The sequence below is a fragment of the Nipponia nippon genome, unplaced genomic scaffold (genome assembly GCF_047370975.1).
Source record: "Nipponia nippon isolate SJK-2023a ecotype South Korea unplaced genomic scaffold, ASM4737097v1 scaffold_10, whole genome shotgun sequence".
Lineage (NCBI taxonomy): Eukaryota > Metazoa > Chordata > Aves > Pelecaniformes > Threskiornithidae > Nipponia > Nipponia nippon.
Window position 1 is genome coordinate 3,571,510 of NW_028262291.1, and position 13,814 is coordinate 3,585,323.

At 42.7% G+C, this 13,814-nt stretch overlaps 1 protein-coding gene across 1 annotated transcript; it reads right to left on the reverse strand.

Annotated features, from left to right (window-relative positions):
- Positions 1 to 2,286, reverse strand: FADD (Fas associated via death domain). Its single transcript, XM_009461495.2, has 2 exons — positions 1,733 to 2,286; positions 1 to 1,270 (listed from the first exon to the last, which is right to left on the reverse strand). Exons 1-2 carry the CDS (start codon positions 2,031 to 2,033, stop codon positions 984 to 986), a joined length of 588 nt encoding a protein of 195 aa, XP_009459770.1. The 5' UTR covers positions 2,034 to 2,286; the 3' UTR covers positions 1 to 983.
- Positions 2,287 to 13,814: the final 11,528 nt, after the last annotated feature.

A 13,814-nucleotide genomic window follows, 5' to 3' on the forward strand; every position in this document is an offset into this window, starting at 1 on the left:
CTATGTCTTTGCTCTCAGTAGGCTTTCAGATCCCTCCACGAAAAAGAAACCAATTTGTTTTCTAGGTTTTTGTTACAGTACACACTTCTGTTACCAAGAGCACAGATAACTGCAGCTTACTTATGAGGTGAGCTGCAACTGCCAGCAGACATGACCAGACTCTGTGATATACGTTATGAAAGGGTTCCTACTAAAGAATCTTAAAACATTCATGACAGTAAAAAGAGGCTGCTGTAAACATCTGTGAGACCTACACAATTTCTTTGATACTTTCAGAGGAACATTTCCTTCAGGATGATGAAGGCACTTGATATAGAGATTTGATTTCAACTAGTTCATTTTCAACCCAGGCACATTTTCTGCCAAGAAAAAGCCACCACAATAGTTACTAGCCCTCTTACACTGCAGCCTTAGGGCCTGAGGTTACAATTGTCTTAGTATCCTTTTATGGAGAGCAAATGTATTCAACAAATTATGGCAGATACTATCTTACGCTGCTCAAAAAGAAAACCCAGTACACAGCTAAGAGGCCTACTCCTTCCTCCTTTCAGACTACTGTTATGAGAGGCCATAAAAAAAAAAAATCCAACCTCGCCATGAAATTTTAAATTACAGTTGCCTCAGAAGTGTCCCATGAATGTATTTTCAGAGAAGATACATCTGAAAAGTACCCACAGTAACGCAAATTCTGTTTTCAAGGTGGGTGGTAGAACAAAGGTGTGGGAATTTCTACAGAATAGAGTTTAGGTCTTCTAAAAGTTAAAATCTCTTAAGGGAAGCATCAAACTACAAAGCATGACCTCAAAGGAATTGTTTTTTATGTTCATCTTCATCTAACCACATATCAGCCTATTAAGGCACATAAATTACTAGTAGAATAAGCAACAGAACCAATGATATTGATTTTGGTTCAGAAGAGTAGAAGGCACTTTTAGTTTTTTCATTCGTATCCCTGGGACACGGAAGTGTTTTTTACATTGATTTCACCTGGTTCCAGTGTTCAGCAGCAAGAGCTTCTGTTCAACTCTGTCTGCCACCAAATTCAAATTACAGCCCCGAAGAGCTTTTATTAAGTCAGTCACCTTTGCATCTTTTCCCTTCCATTTCTGCCACTCTCGAAGTGACTGAACCAACTGTTCTCTCAAATTAAATGGATTGGCTGCCACTATTCTGTCCATTTTCACTTCAGAAATGCCAAGTTTTCGCATCAGCATTTTCCAGTCTCTCCCGACGTTTTCACATATGACTTCAAAAGCTGCCTCCTGCAGACCTGAAATAGCAGAAATATATCAAGTTAATGGTGGCTTTACTAAGAAATAGGAGACAATTTTTTAATTTTCTTTTTTTTTTTTTTTTAACAAAATGCTACCACTCTTGCCGCATCAGACATACTGAAGGTCATACTGTGTCTGAAAAGCTGCTGGATATACTCGGAATCCCAAGTACACAGCAGGATTTCCAAGTGACCATTTGATATAAAAAGGGAAAAAATTTTCACTCCGGAAAGCCATTTGCAGCATATGCTGCCCTCACAGTATATTTCCAGGGTACAGCACAGTCCGGTGCAGCAGTTAGTAGCAGAAACACCCTTAGCAATGGGCTCAGCTACAGCAGGCAGCTGAGGGCAGCCGTGCTGTGTTTGCTGTGGGGCATACCCACAGCTAGAGAATGCGTACAGATGTACTGGGCTTGCTTGGGGGGGTGAGGGGAATCAGAAAAATAATCCACCTACGTTTTTCATGCACATCTAGTTGATCATCAGGAGCATTAGCTTCTCGTTCCTCTACGAACTGCTTTAGCTGTGAGACCAAATCTTCTCTTTTAATGCTCTCAAGCAAGCCTTCAAGAAACGACACCTTGTCGCTTGCAATCAGCTGCTGCTCGAAAAGGATGATGAAGAGCTCCCCGCCGTTTTGGACAGACTCGAGCTTCCTTTTCCCAATTTTCCCCCGGCAGAGAAACTTCAGGGAAGAAAGCTCTGTGTCCGACAAACTCGAGGAGAAAGAGTGCAGCAGAGTCAAAAACGGATCCATGGTGCCGCCGCCTACACCGCAACCACCACCAGGCCCGGGGCGAGAGACAGGCCGCGCGGAAAGGCTGGCGGAGCCCCGTTCCCGCCCGCCGGGGGCGGATTTGCGTTCTTGTTTTCACAGAGTGACTTCTCGGGAGGCCAGAGAACGCGGGGAGACGAGACGAGACGAGACGAGACGAAACCAGACCAGACCTGGCCTGGCCCGGCCCGGCCCCGGCGATGGCGGAACGCTGGCGGCAGCCCTGCCCGGAAGTCACGTGACGGCGGCGGCGGCGGGTTCCCCCCCGCCCCCATCCCTCCCGCCCTAAGATGGCGCCCGGGCAGACACCCCTGTCACGGCTGGCTCCCGCCGTCGCTGCCCGTTAGACTGGTTTTAGGAACGGCGCAGTGTTTAAAAAAACCCTCGGAGGCGAACGGGCTTGTTTTGTGATGCCGAATACAAAACGCGTGTGGGAGCTGAGCTCGGCGCGGCCGGTCTCCTGATGCAGGAGGAGCAGGGCCGAGCCCTAAGGTGGGGGAACTGTAGGTTCCCCGTTTAATACAGAATTATTGTGTTCTTGTGAGCACATATACCTACAAGGGTTACTTTCTGGGTTTTTTTGCGAAAGGGTAAGAGGAGGGCAGTACAAGGATGAAAGGACTCGCTTGACAAAGAGCAAGAAAGGGCACCTCAGAGCCCCGCTCCCACAGAGACACGATTCCCGCGGTGTCCGTCCCTGGCAGCTGCCCGGGAAAGCGGCCTCTGCCCTCCCTGTGCGGCCTCGGCCGCCCCTGGAGACCCCTCACCTTTCACTGGAAACGTGGGGCTTGCAGCCTGGGCTTTCTTCCTCACAAAGATTAATTGTGACATAAAATAACTCCTGACCTTTAAAAGGGAAGAATTAGGCAAATGTTAAGTCCTTCTATTTTAAAGGCAATTTTTATACAAGGTGAAAGGTTGTCAGCTTTTCTTAAATGGGAAAGTTCGAGTTCATCCTATTGTTTTGTAGGTCCCCAAAGTTCAGAAAAACCGTAATGGTTTTTCAGAGCAGGTGTAGGTAGTTCAGAGATTTCCTTGTTCCTTCTGCGAACACTGGCATGGTGATTCCCCAAGCTACCCCGTTGCTAAATTGTTTCCAGTACAGCCTTTAATTTATTGTTCTTGCAACACGCAAATAGACCTATGGTCCTTGTCATAAAAAGATTGCCATCTCAGATACACGAGCTTAAGCGTTGCCATTTTCCGCATCTCCTTCTCCGGTCTCACATTCCAACGTGAGGAACAACTCCTACTCCCAAAACATTTCTAAAACTCCCACAGGCGCAAGCCCTCCGTAGATAAAACCGCCAGATTTTCAGCATCCCGTCCCAGTCTGTTACACAGAGCTGGTCTTACACGTGATGAAGAAAGCCAGTATATGGAACGGGCTACACGCATGAAGCCCATCTGTGCATCCACAGCGGTGGGCACAAGGGTAGAAGAAAACATGTATTTCATACTGATTTGTTTCCCATATAATCCTCCCAGGTTATACGAATATTGGACAACCTCATCTCCTCCAAGTGAGCATTCCCTTAAAATCATTTCCTTTGCTATAGCATTAGCAATATTTTCTTTGATTTTTAACGAGATAATCCAAACATTCACAACAAATTTGGGACTTCCATCAGCCTCTTTTTTTTTCCCCTTCCTTATGTTCCTCATCCAGGAAAGGTGACAGGTCACCTAATCATGCCAGCCTTAAACAGCAGCTAACGTGCATAACACTCCCAGTCTCTCAGATGAAACATAAAAACCTGTTTAAAAGAGATATTTTTGTGTAGTCCCTAAATGCTGCGAATTGGAGGGAATTAACCTGTGCCAGGGTTTCATGGTAAAGTAAATAGTGAGAGGAACTGGCACTAAGAATTTGAGCTGCGATGAGATGTGCCTGCATTGAGAGGTGTATTTTCTTTCTGCAGCCCTGAATATACTTTGTACTGAAGGAGAGAACATTAATAAAAAGGATAGTGTCATGCCAAGGAGAAATATATTTGCAGCGTGTGAATTAATTTAGAAAGCAGATGTAAATCCTAGTAATGATATAAGAAGTATAAAATCCATTTAAATAAAATCTCATTTTAATTTTGCCAAGGAAGATGACTCTACAAAACAAGAGGAACCAAATCACATGGTGCATAGGTTGTGCCTGGTGAGGGCAGCTGGCCAAAGTCAGAGACAAGTCTGTGTGAAGAAAGTCTAAATCAGCAGAATTTATACTTTTATTCTCTATCCCTTGACGTACAATTGAAAGCAACATCAACTGAGGTTTTAATAGGTTCATAGGAACTTAGCAGCCAGATTCAGCACTGATGTACGAGGAGGTGTGAAAGCAATTCCGTACATCAATGTAATTCTAAGGGAGTCTAAAAGATACAAATCATCATTTAATTAATAAAATAAATCATCGCTTAAATGCTTCTAAACTCACTCCTAATGCCTGGCATAGTGATTTAGTAGTCCCTTTTATTATGTCTGAATCTGACCCGTTAACTCTAACTTTGACACATTCACAGATGAAAATACCCAAGCAACTTGCTTTCCTCCAGTTATTTTCTTTGAAAGCAGTTCACAGGGCTTTAGCAAAGAAAGTATTATGCCAAGGTCAACAGATCATAACTGCTCCACATCAGAATAAAACTTAATAGAAATGATTTATTAGGCCAGCTCAGATTTCAGTGGAAGTTTCCCAGAAATTTAAGTGCTATGAATGATCCAGTTCCTAACCAAATAATTCAGAGGTTTCTTGAGGCAAGACGATTCCTTGCAAAATACTGCAGAGGGAGCTCGAAGCCTGGGAGTGTTTCAAACTGAGCTTTTTGACTTCATGGTCTTGGCTGGAGGAGGACGGCAAAGAGAGCAAATAAAAAATTGATTTCTGCCGAGCCTTCAGATTACATTACGTCAGGACATTCAGGCAACAAACACCCGTTTAGAGACCGTGGACACGCAAAGGCGAAGCGTGTGGCTGCCCTTCGCGGGGCCTGTGCACCGTCACGTCGCGTGAAAGAACGTGGGGCGGCTGAAAGGTTGCTTGGGAGGGTTCATGACTTATTAAACAGCTGCTTTAAAAAGCGGTATATTCAGCCACGTGCGCTGAACAGTAAACGTTTTGGTAAAATGTGTGCGGCTGTACTGACCCACAGGCGACTGAGAAGATTTTGCATGGAAACTTTGGAAGATGCTTTGTGTTTTCCAGCCGAGGCAAGCTAGACTTCTGGCTGGCCCCTCTTTGCTCTCGCATCGTACTCCGATCTGCTGTGGGGTTGTGGAAGTGTCTGACAGTTTCTGCAGGCGCTGCAATCCCTCTGATGTAATCCGATTCGCTATTTGTGCTCATTAATAAGTATACGAGTTGCTGAGTCCACCTTTGCTGACTGTATTACTGTCAAACAACTTACTCTTGATATGACAAATAGCTTTCTGTAAATATTAATAGCTTGCCTTCTCTTTTCAGCCAGCCCCTCTTCTCTAACAAGGGATGTGCTTGCAGCATGCTGTTGACACACCAGAACCAGTTTTCATCTAGCTATTTCAGACGCTGGTTGCAACATAGGTACTTCAGCACAGTACATGGCATGCTCAAATCAGAGATAGTAATGCATATACTCAAAGAAATCGCTCTCCTTTCTGAGGCCCACAGTGCGGGCTGCATGCACCAGTAGAGTTTCCAGTGTTAACACATGTATTTTTCTTTTTTGCCTTTGTTCTGAGCTACATACCTGCTGCTTCATACCTACTTTGCTTACCTTTGGTATGTTTAAAGCTTAAATCACTGCTGTTAGTTCAGTCCTGTTGTATGAGGGTAAAGCTCTGCTCCCGGGCTTGTAAGGTGCAAAGGACGTGCTTCTGTGGGAGCTCCTGTCTGGTTTTACAGAGCAGAGATGTGAAGGACTCAATGGATCAGGACTATACCTTGACAGACTTGATGGTGTAGTTGCTTTAAATAATATGCAGGATGAAGAGATAGTCAATAGGTGTCTGCAGAGGCAGAAACTGGAATCAAGTCAAGGAGAGCTCGCTGGTCTGCTGCTGTTTCTTTACAAGCTGCTTAGTGGCACTTATTAGGTTGGCTGGGCTGATTGTCAAGGGGGAGGTAGAATTGCCAAAGGGGTATTTGTTTCTTTTTTTAGCAAGTGGAAGCAAAAAGGGGAATATCCATACAGCGGAGGTGGCGTCAAAATTCAAAGCATTCCGTCGTGATAAGAGAAACCTATATGCAGATGCACACCCTCCAGGTGGACTGCACGGTGCTTTCAAAAGCTCTGCAGCTACGGAGGGGGGTACTCTTGCCTTTTTGACCGAGGAATGAGAAACACGATGGGATGCAGTTTCTAGTTGCCTAAGTCCATAGAAACTGGAGTATTTAGGCACCACAGTGGTTTTAAATGAAGCAGCTTTGATATCTTTTCTAACTTATCAGCCAATTCAATAGCAAATAACCCAGGGTGAATTTTAAATTCTCATCCCTGACGGTTCTGAGACACAGGGTGGACAACCTTCTTGGCGTGGACTGGACATATCTAATCCTGTCTGAGTGCTGAGAAATTGTTTCTCTTTTGAGGTCCAGTCAATTATATACTACTTATAACTGCCATTCTCTCTGAAGGGAATTAGAGCATCTCAGTTTTTCTTTGTTGTCTTCAAGATAAGAGCAGTATTAAAAAAATGCAACCCCCTCCCTATTGGTTAAGTTGGGCAGTAACAGGATTTTTTTGTTTGTTTGCTTGCTTGCTTTTTTACTCCCACGGTGAATAAACTGATCTCTATAAAACTTCTTAATATACTTATTCAATGCTTCTCATCCATTGTTTGCAAAATCCTAAAATGCATGTTTTTCAGCAAAGAAATGACAGTTTCTGCATTTTCTTTTGCAAATGAATTGATCCATCCATGTTGCTTTTGTCAGATATTACCTCTGTTGCTATAACATCTAGCGTAGAAAGAAGTGCTCTAGTAAAGAAACTATTTGTGAAGAGACTTAGGATCCTAGGAGAAAACTGTCCATGACAAAAGGGCCTATAAAAATGTCAAATTATTGTGGGTTGAAAGAGAGAAAAAATGAGAAGCAGAGTGTGGGAAAAGCAAATAAGTATTGAAAAGAAAATGAACTCTGGCACGAATAGGTTGTATACAGATAAAAGATCTGGCCAAGTAACAACAACAACAAGCAATAAGTTGTTAACAGATGCTTGAACTTAATATTGAAACAGAAGTGTTGATATAATTCTGTTGATATAGTTCTGTTGTGTTATTGTTGGCAGAAGGAGTTAGTTTAACTTTAGGGGAAGGGTAAATTGTAGACTTTTGTTTATTTTCTCCAGCTAAAAACCTCTGACTTGACTTTTTACCTATTTTTGTAGTGAATTTTCATCATACCATGTGAGTATGAAATCATTCAGACAAACATTTCACATGTCAATAAAGCTATGTGTATATGTTAAACCAGCACATTTCGTTCCTCTAAACCATATTTATTACTTAAGCTCTGCAACATCAATTTTGCACTTGGAAAAACAGGAGAACAGAGAAAACAGAAAACGAGGGTTGTCTGCACAGGAATGTCATTGTGAAATAAGCCAGGGAGGAAATAAAAAACCTCCCCAAATAGTAGTGAATGATCATTAGATCTCTTTTTGGGCCCTTTCTAGTTCTATTTTATTCAGGCCCTGCTGGAACTAGACTAAGCTGACCTGCAGAGCGTTGGAAGTGTCCGCTCTCTGAGGATTACCTTAGAATCGCCACGTGAGGCAGCTATTCTGAGCCGTTTCCTCCTGAAGATAAACCTACGGCAGAATATGATACGGAGGTGCCAAATCTGACGTTAACTTATGCCAAAGCACATCCACACGCCTGTCTTCCGCAGTGCCGCGCAGAGATACTGGCGTGGGTCTGAAGGCAAAACCACCGCCCTTAGGGTGGTGAAGAGCCACTGTACTTAAGTCGTTTGTGAATCCAACACTCGCTCCGACCCATCGACTCTCAAAGCCGTACTGGGGACTGTGCCCCATCGCGCAGCGCTGGGCTCGGTGACTGGTTGAGAACGAAGCAAACGAAATTAAGATACGAACTGGAAGTTGCTAAATAACCCAGTGGTTCTGATTGCCAGGCTTGAAAACTAATACTAATTCATTTCTGAAGAGTATATAAATTTGTTCTTTATTTTCCTGAGCTGCTGTATTGCCAGTTCCCAAGCCCAATAAAAACATGAAAAGGTAAATACTTACCACATTAAGATTTATTTTCTTGGATAGAAAATAAATGGAGGGGTTTTTCCTCGGTCTCCTTCTTTGCATGGGAAAACACAATATTCTGAGCAACGATAAAAAAGGTTAGGATAACTTAAAATTAATTATTTCGCAGAAAATTGATCAATTTTGCACTAGTTTGCACCACTTGGAAGTATTTCTTACAAGCATGCAAATAGACCTGTACCACAGGACTTCATCCTCCCACCTAAGGAAGGGTTTTTTTCCCTTTCCTTACTGAGTACAGCAGCACTCAATTGCCTGCTACACAGCATTGCAGTTGAAAAAGTAGCGGCAGGGAATTTTTTTTTTTCGGTCTGTGGATATTGCAGCTCGAATCTCTTCTGCATTAACAGACTCTGCTTTGGACCTGGTCGTGGTCACGAAAGTGGTGTGAAAAATGTAACCTTTTTCCCAGCCATGCCTCTGCATCCAGCCCGCAGAACGGCCTTGTCACAGACTAGAAAACAGCTTGGCCTCTAAATGCCTCCCAGAGTTACTAAAATTTCGCTTTAATAAGTATATCTGCATGCGCCTGGCCACGCTTGCTTGATTCCTGAGTTAAACTCAGGTGTTGCGAGCTCACTACAGTGACTGGAGGTAATGAGACACCAGGAGGTGGGGGGACACTTTTCCTAAAAACAAGTATTACCTTAGGTATTTGTGACTGGCAGCAGAATTACCCATTAGAGGAAAGATCAGTGCATTTTTGTTCTTCCCTTCAGGAATGTGCCAGTATAGTATTTTCCATCTGAGTCATTATCTCACCATCATTGGAGTTGGAAGGTGTAAGTTTTTTTTCAAATCCAATTAGAGAGGGAGTGCCTTGTCTGCTCGAACGCAGTACGGTGATTATCCCGAGCGCTCATTTCCTTTTAAAACATGAATAGTTTTATGCCACCATTAAGTGACACAGGATATGACTAGGTTAGTTACTCACAGGGCTTTAGATATAATAAGCAAATCTGATTTCGTCATCCCCCTGCCTTGATTCTTGGGGGGGGGAGTACGGAGTATTATTTTCTGCTCTCTAAAGAAACACTTTAATTGGAGCTAGTCCGCAGCGTTGTGGTCAGAGCCAGATACAAGTTAGTCTTAAGCTACAATTTGGAGTTCATTTTCATACACAAAGATAATGGAAACTTGTTGCATTTGTTCCCGAAGGTGAAAAGTCTGTGAATGACGGAGAGAAGACTGGATTAATATAATACAATATATAGCATTTATATCTTTTCCTTACAGTCTGTACACTTTAGAAGAACTAAGGAAGTTACACACACCACAGCTTTGTCTGCCTACCCTCAAAAAAATTCATGTACTGCCTTTTCTTTTTCCTTGAGAAGCTCTTACTCAGAGATACAACTGAAATTAAATGACTTGCAACACAAGATCAGACCCAAGCTCACCCTTTCTTGTCTCTCAAATATATATAAACATACAGCTTTGCTGTTATTCACCGATTTTGGAGTGAGGCTTTTTAAAGCAGAAGTAGCCTGTATTACATCTTTGCCAAGTACCTGAACCTGGAAGCGGTTCACTGTCATTTCTTACCCACAAGAAGACCCAGAGATGATTACCAGCTTAGCTCTGCAGCTCTCTTTGGTCAGAGTTAAACGACAAGCATCATAAAGATGCGGAGAAATTTGGTTTCGGAAGTAAAATTCAAAAAGAGAAAAGTGAAGAGGTTTAGTAGAATTTCAGAACTGACACCTGGTTTTACTTTCACTCTTTGAAGCCAGGAAGAAGATGTAGCTGAAATTTAATTTTACATTAATTTACTCTCAGGACTTTCCCTGTTCCTTCCCTGCTCCCAACTCCCTCCCACTCCCAACAGTGCCTGAGTAGAGTAAAATACCTCAACAACTCCAGGAGTGGCCCAGAATCCACCCGATTGCAGAGCCGTTTCGTTACGCACACCATCTCTTGCAGACTCGAGAGGTCGTGCAGCAAACCTGGAGTAGTCTAGCCTGCTAACATTTATTACATTCCCACTGGATGGTTAATTACGTGTAATTACCTACCTTCTTTACCTACAGATGTATTTTGAAGATTAATACATTAAGCAATGTGAGCTGCTCAGTTAATTACATGCTCCTACCAGGACAGATGGGAATTCCATGCTTGTGAGTGCCGTGCCACGATGCCACAACGCTGCCGTCGGTTCAAGGCAGGCAGCGCAGGCAGATCAGCCGCTTACCTGCACGTCGCCTTTGCAGCACGAGAGACTTACCTACTACAGAACCAAAGGGCTTGTACCAACCAGGGCCCAACTTCAATGTTGGAAGCTATGTGAGAGGTTATAAATCGTTCTGATCAACATTAAAAATAAGCGTGTTCCTAGAAAAACTGTTTATTTTCGGTTGCCGAGGATCATGGTATTATTTGCAGTTCAGTACATCAGTGGGGAGGACATAGTCACCAAGGCCTCACGGATGCCGGAGGGGTCTTCCATTTCTTACACCGTTTTCATACATTTCCTTCCAAAGGCCCGAAGCCTTCCAGCTTTCATCTGAACACGAGATCAACAGTATTGCACCGCTTGGCAGGATGAGATAGCACATAGCTACAAAAACATTGGCAAACGCTACCTGATAACCTACTTACAAGATGGCCTCGCCTTAAGAAGCGATTCTCTTTCCAGAAAAACAACTTCTGTGGCTGATCTGCCAGCTAACTTGGATTTGAGAACATCAAAAGCCTTTTCTTCTTCCCTTCCCTATTTGCACCTTTTCCCTAGGCTCCATCTCTTATCTTTCAGCTAGAGAAGATGGCCACTCTTTTTTCCTTTAGAAATAAAAATAGGGAATAACCTTGTCTTCTGCTCTAAGAACGATTGCTTAACTACCTGCATTTAACTCTTGCTCTGAAAAACAGACTTTGTTATGCTTTTAAGTTTGTTCAGCACAAGCACTCTGCTAAGTATTTTGTGTTTTGATTCTTTTTCTCATGAGCATTGTGATGGATGCATTTCCCATTTCGGCATGAATTTTCTTACGCGGGTGGTACTAAAGCAAGATGAAAGCTATGACCTCAGAACCTTCAAACTTGTGTAACTAAGTTCACATGACTCTGTCATGCCTTTGATTTTCTGAGCCCTTTACCTTGTGGAAACATAACACAACAGCATGCAGAACCCTACTGCTTGCACAACTCTTCTGCATCGATATCTTTTGGCTTTAGCTGACGCTCTGGGTCCTAAAAGTACCATAAAGTAAGCGTCACGAGTTTTTATTATAAGTGGAACCAGTCATTCGATAAGCAATGCTTAGTTTCATGCAAAGTGTGCTGGAGTCAAAGGGAGTCAAAGGAAGTATTTTCTTTGGCTTCAGATGGCCTCGAATCAGGTGGCATGCGTGGTATTAAAAATTAAGGAAAGAGCTTAAAATTAAAACGAAGCCACATTAATAGTTCGTTTCTTCTTCAGAAAGGCCTGTTGGGCTAAAAAAAGAAAGAGATTAAAAAAAGAACTTTGGTTTTTCTCTGCTGTAATAAAAATGGCATATTGTGTTTGGTCATGGAATAAATAGTACTCAAATGTGAAAAGAATTGAACCAGAGTTTGAATGGAATCCATATAAATTTTAAGGCATGATTTCTTCAGGGGCAAAAGGAAAAAAAAAAAAAAAAAGAGTTGTTTACTCTGAAAACTTCATAGGAAAATAGAAATGGACTCAAGTGATCTATGAAACTTCAGGAGAGTTCAGACTCCTGAGGTAACAAGATGAAAAGTAAATTGTTTTATTATTGCTTATTGGAAATCTCAACAGCCAAAAAGATCATTAACAGCTCAGGACCAGAGAGCACTGAGAGTCTAAAAATAGAAATGTGTCTGTGCCTTGACTTGAGGCTTATTCACCCTTAAGCTATTTAAGACGGCAAAATATTTGTAAGACAGTATCTTAGAAACACGGTGACATGGAAATCCAGAAGATTCAGACTCGTACTGTCTCCACCACCGGGTGGGTACGGTTTCCTCCTCGGACGCGCCAGCTGAAGGTGTGTCTTTGCCACGGACTTGGGGTAGCAAAAAGCAAACGGCGTGTTTTAGCAATGGTTCAAAAATGGTCTACACAGCCACTTCCAGCTGTGATCTTTCCTCCTATTGTCTGTATTTGCTCTTGGGCTAAGTAAACCGGTATAATGATTTTCCTGTTTAATACACTGATACAGTGGGGTTTGGCTTTTGTTTTTTTTTTCTCTTGATCAAAGCGGGGCTGGGAAATGGGGTTTTGTACTTACAATTTTGTGGCAGAGGCATGCCAAGAACAGGCTGAATGCACATCGTGGAGATACTGTCAAATCAATACAGAATTCAGCTGTATTTGCACGAATACTGATATTGCTCTCTTTCGTCAAACCTGACCCATATGGTAGCTGTGAGTCACATCGAGGTATTTTCAGTTATTTCTTGGCCACTTCCAGATCCCTGCTTCTCTGTATTAACTTTCTTTTTTCCCCCCTCTTCCAGTGAATCCTTATTAGCATAACCCTGTCTCAGATTTGCTATTGGCAAAACCAGAATTTGTTTCTACTTGCATCACAAATATGAAAAAAACCTTTCATGAAAAGTACCACAAGTGCAGTGCAAATCTCTTTCTGGAAGGCATTATATCTAATGAGCTCGTATCTACTAGTTTGTTTTTAAGAACTGACAAAAGCAAACCAGTTACCACCTAGGCAGTGATTTACCTGCTTCTGGTTTTCACGTCCATTATCCTGGAACAGAATTCCCACCTTCTAACTAAATTTCATTAGTTAGAGCATTAACGTTTGCTGGCTAGAAAGGGAGAATTGATACGAAACCTCATGCTTTGCCTTCTCACAGAACAGTTAAATGGGAGAAGGAGAAAAAATTGGGACTGGCACGTCAGGTTCTGAGCCCAGCTTTGCTTGCACAGGTCCCCCAAGGCAATAAAAGCATGACAGACACACTGTGGCCGTTCTGCTACTCGGCTGCTTCCCCTCAGAACTGAATTCTGCAAGACACAGCTGAAGGAATCCCTGATTTTCATTCCTTTAGCTTTACCATTTCATTTTTTTCTTATAATGAATACATTTTTCAGTTTAAATGAACAAAGCAGACAGCATTCTTTCTCGTTACGAGCCCATTTCAGATGTCTTAGTGAAAGCTCTTAAACGTTACGTTCTGCTAAATGCCTAAGACTGAAATTAGAAGAAAATTAAAGCTCCCAGGCTAAGATCCATCACTTAATATTCAGTGTCTATGGTGCAGCCGTCTACGTCTGTGCTAGAAGCCAAATCCCCCTTTGTCTGTGGAGACAGATGCATCTTAGGTGGGATCCATTTAATCTCCAAGAGGGTATCTGAAGCGGCTACAACACAAGATCTACATTGTTAGGAAGATGTCTATAAATGAAGGAGTCAGTACCTGCAAACAAATCAGTTCTGGCCCCTGCGGAGTACACAAGGAGCACTGGAAGGGGCACCGCAGACCCAGTTTTAGGCAAATGACTGTATTTCTCAAATCTAACAGTACTCATAGCGGCACACTCGGA

Bases quoted from the DNA above. Each gene is read 5' to 3' on its own strand.
- FADD (XM_009461495.2), bottom strand. From the start codon at position 2,033: ATGGATCCGTTTTTGACTCTGCTGCACTCTTTCTCCTCGAGTTTGTCG. The intron at 1,271-1,732 runs GTAGGTGGATTA...CTGCTATTTCAG, and splicing joins ACTAGATGTGCATGAAAAAC to GTCTGCAGGAGGCAGCTTTT.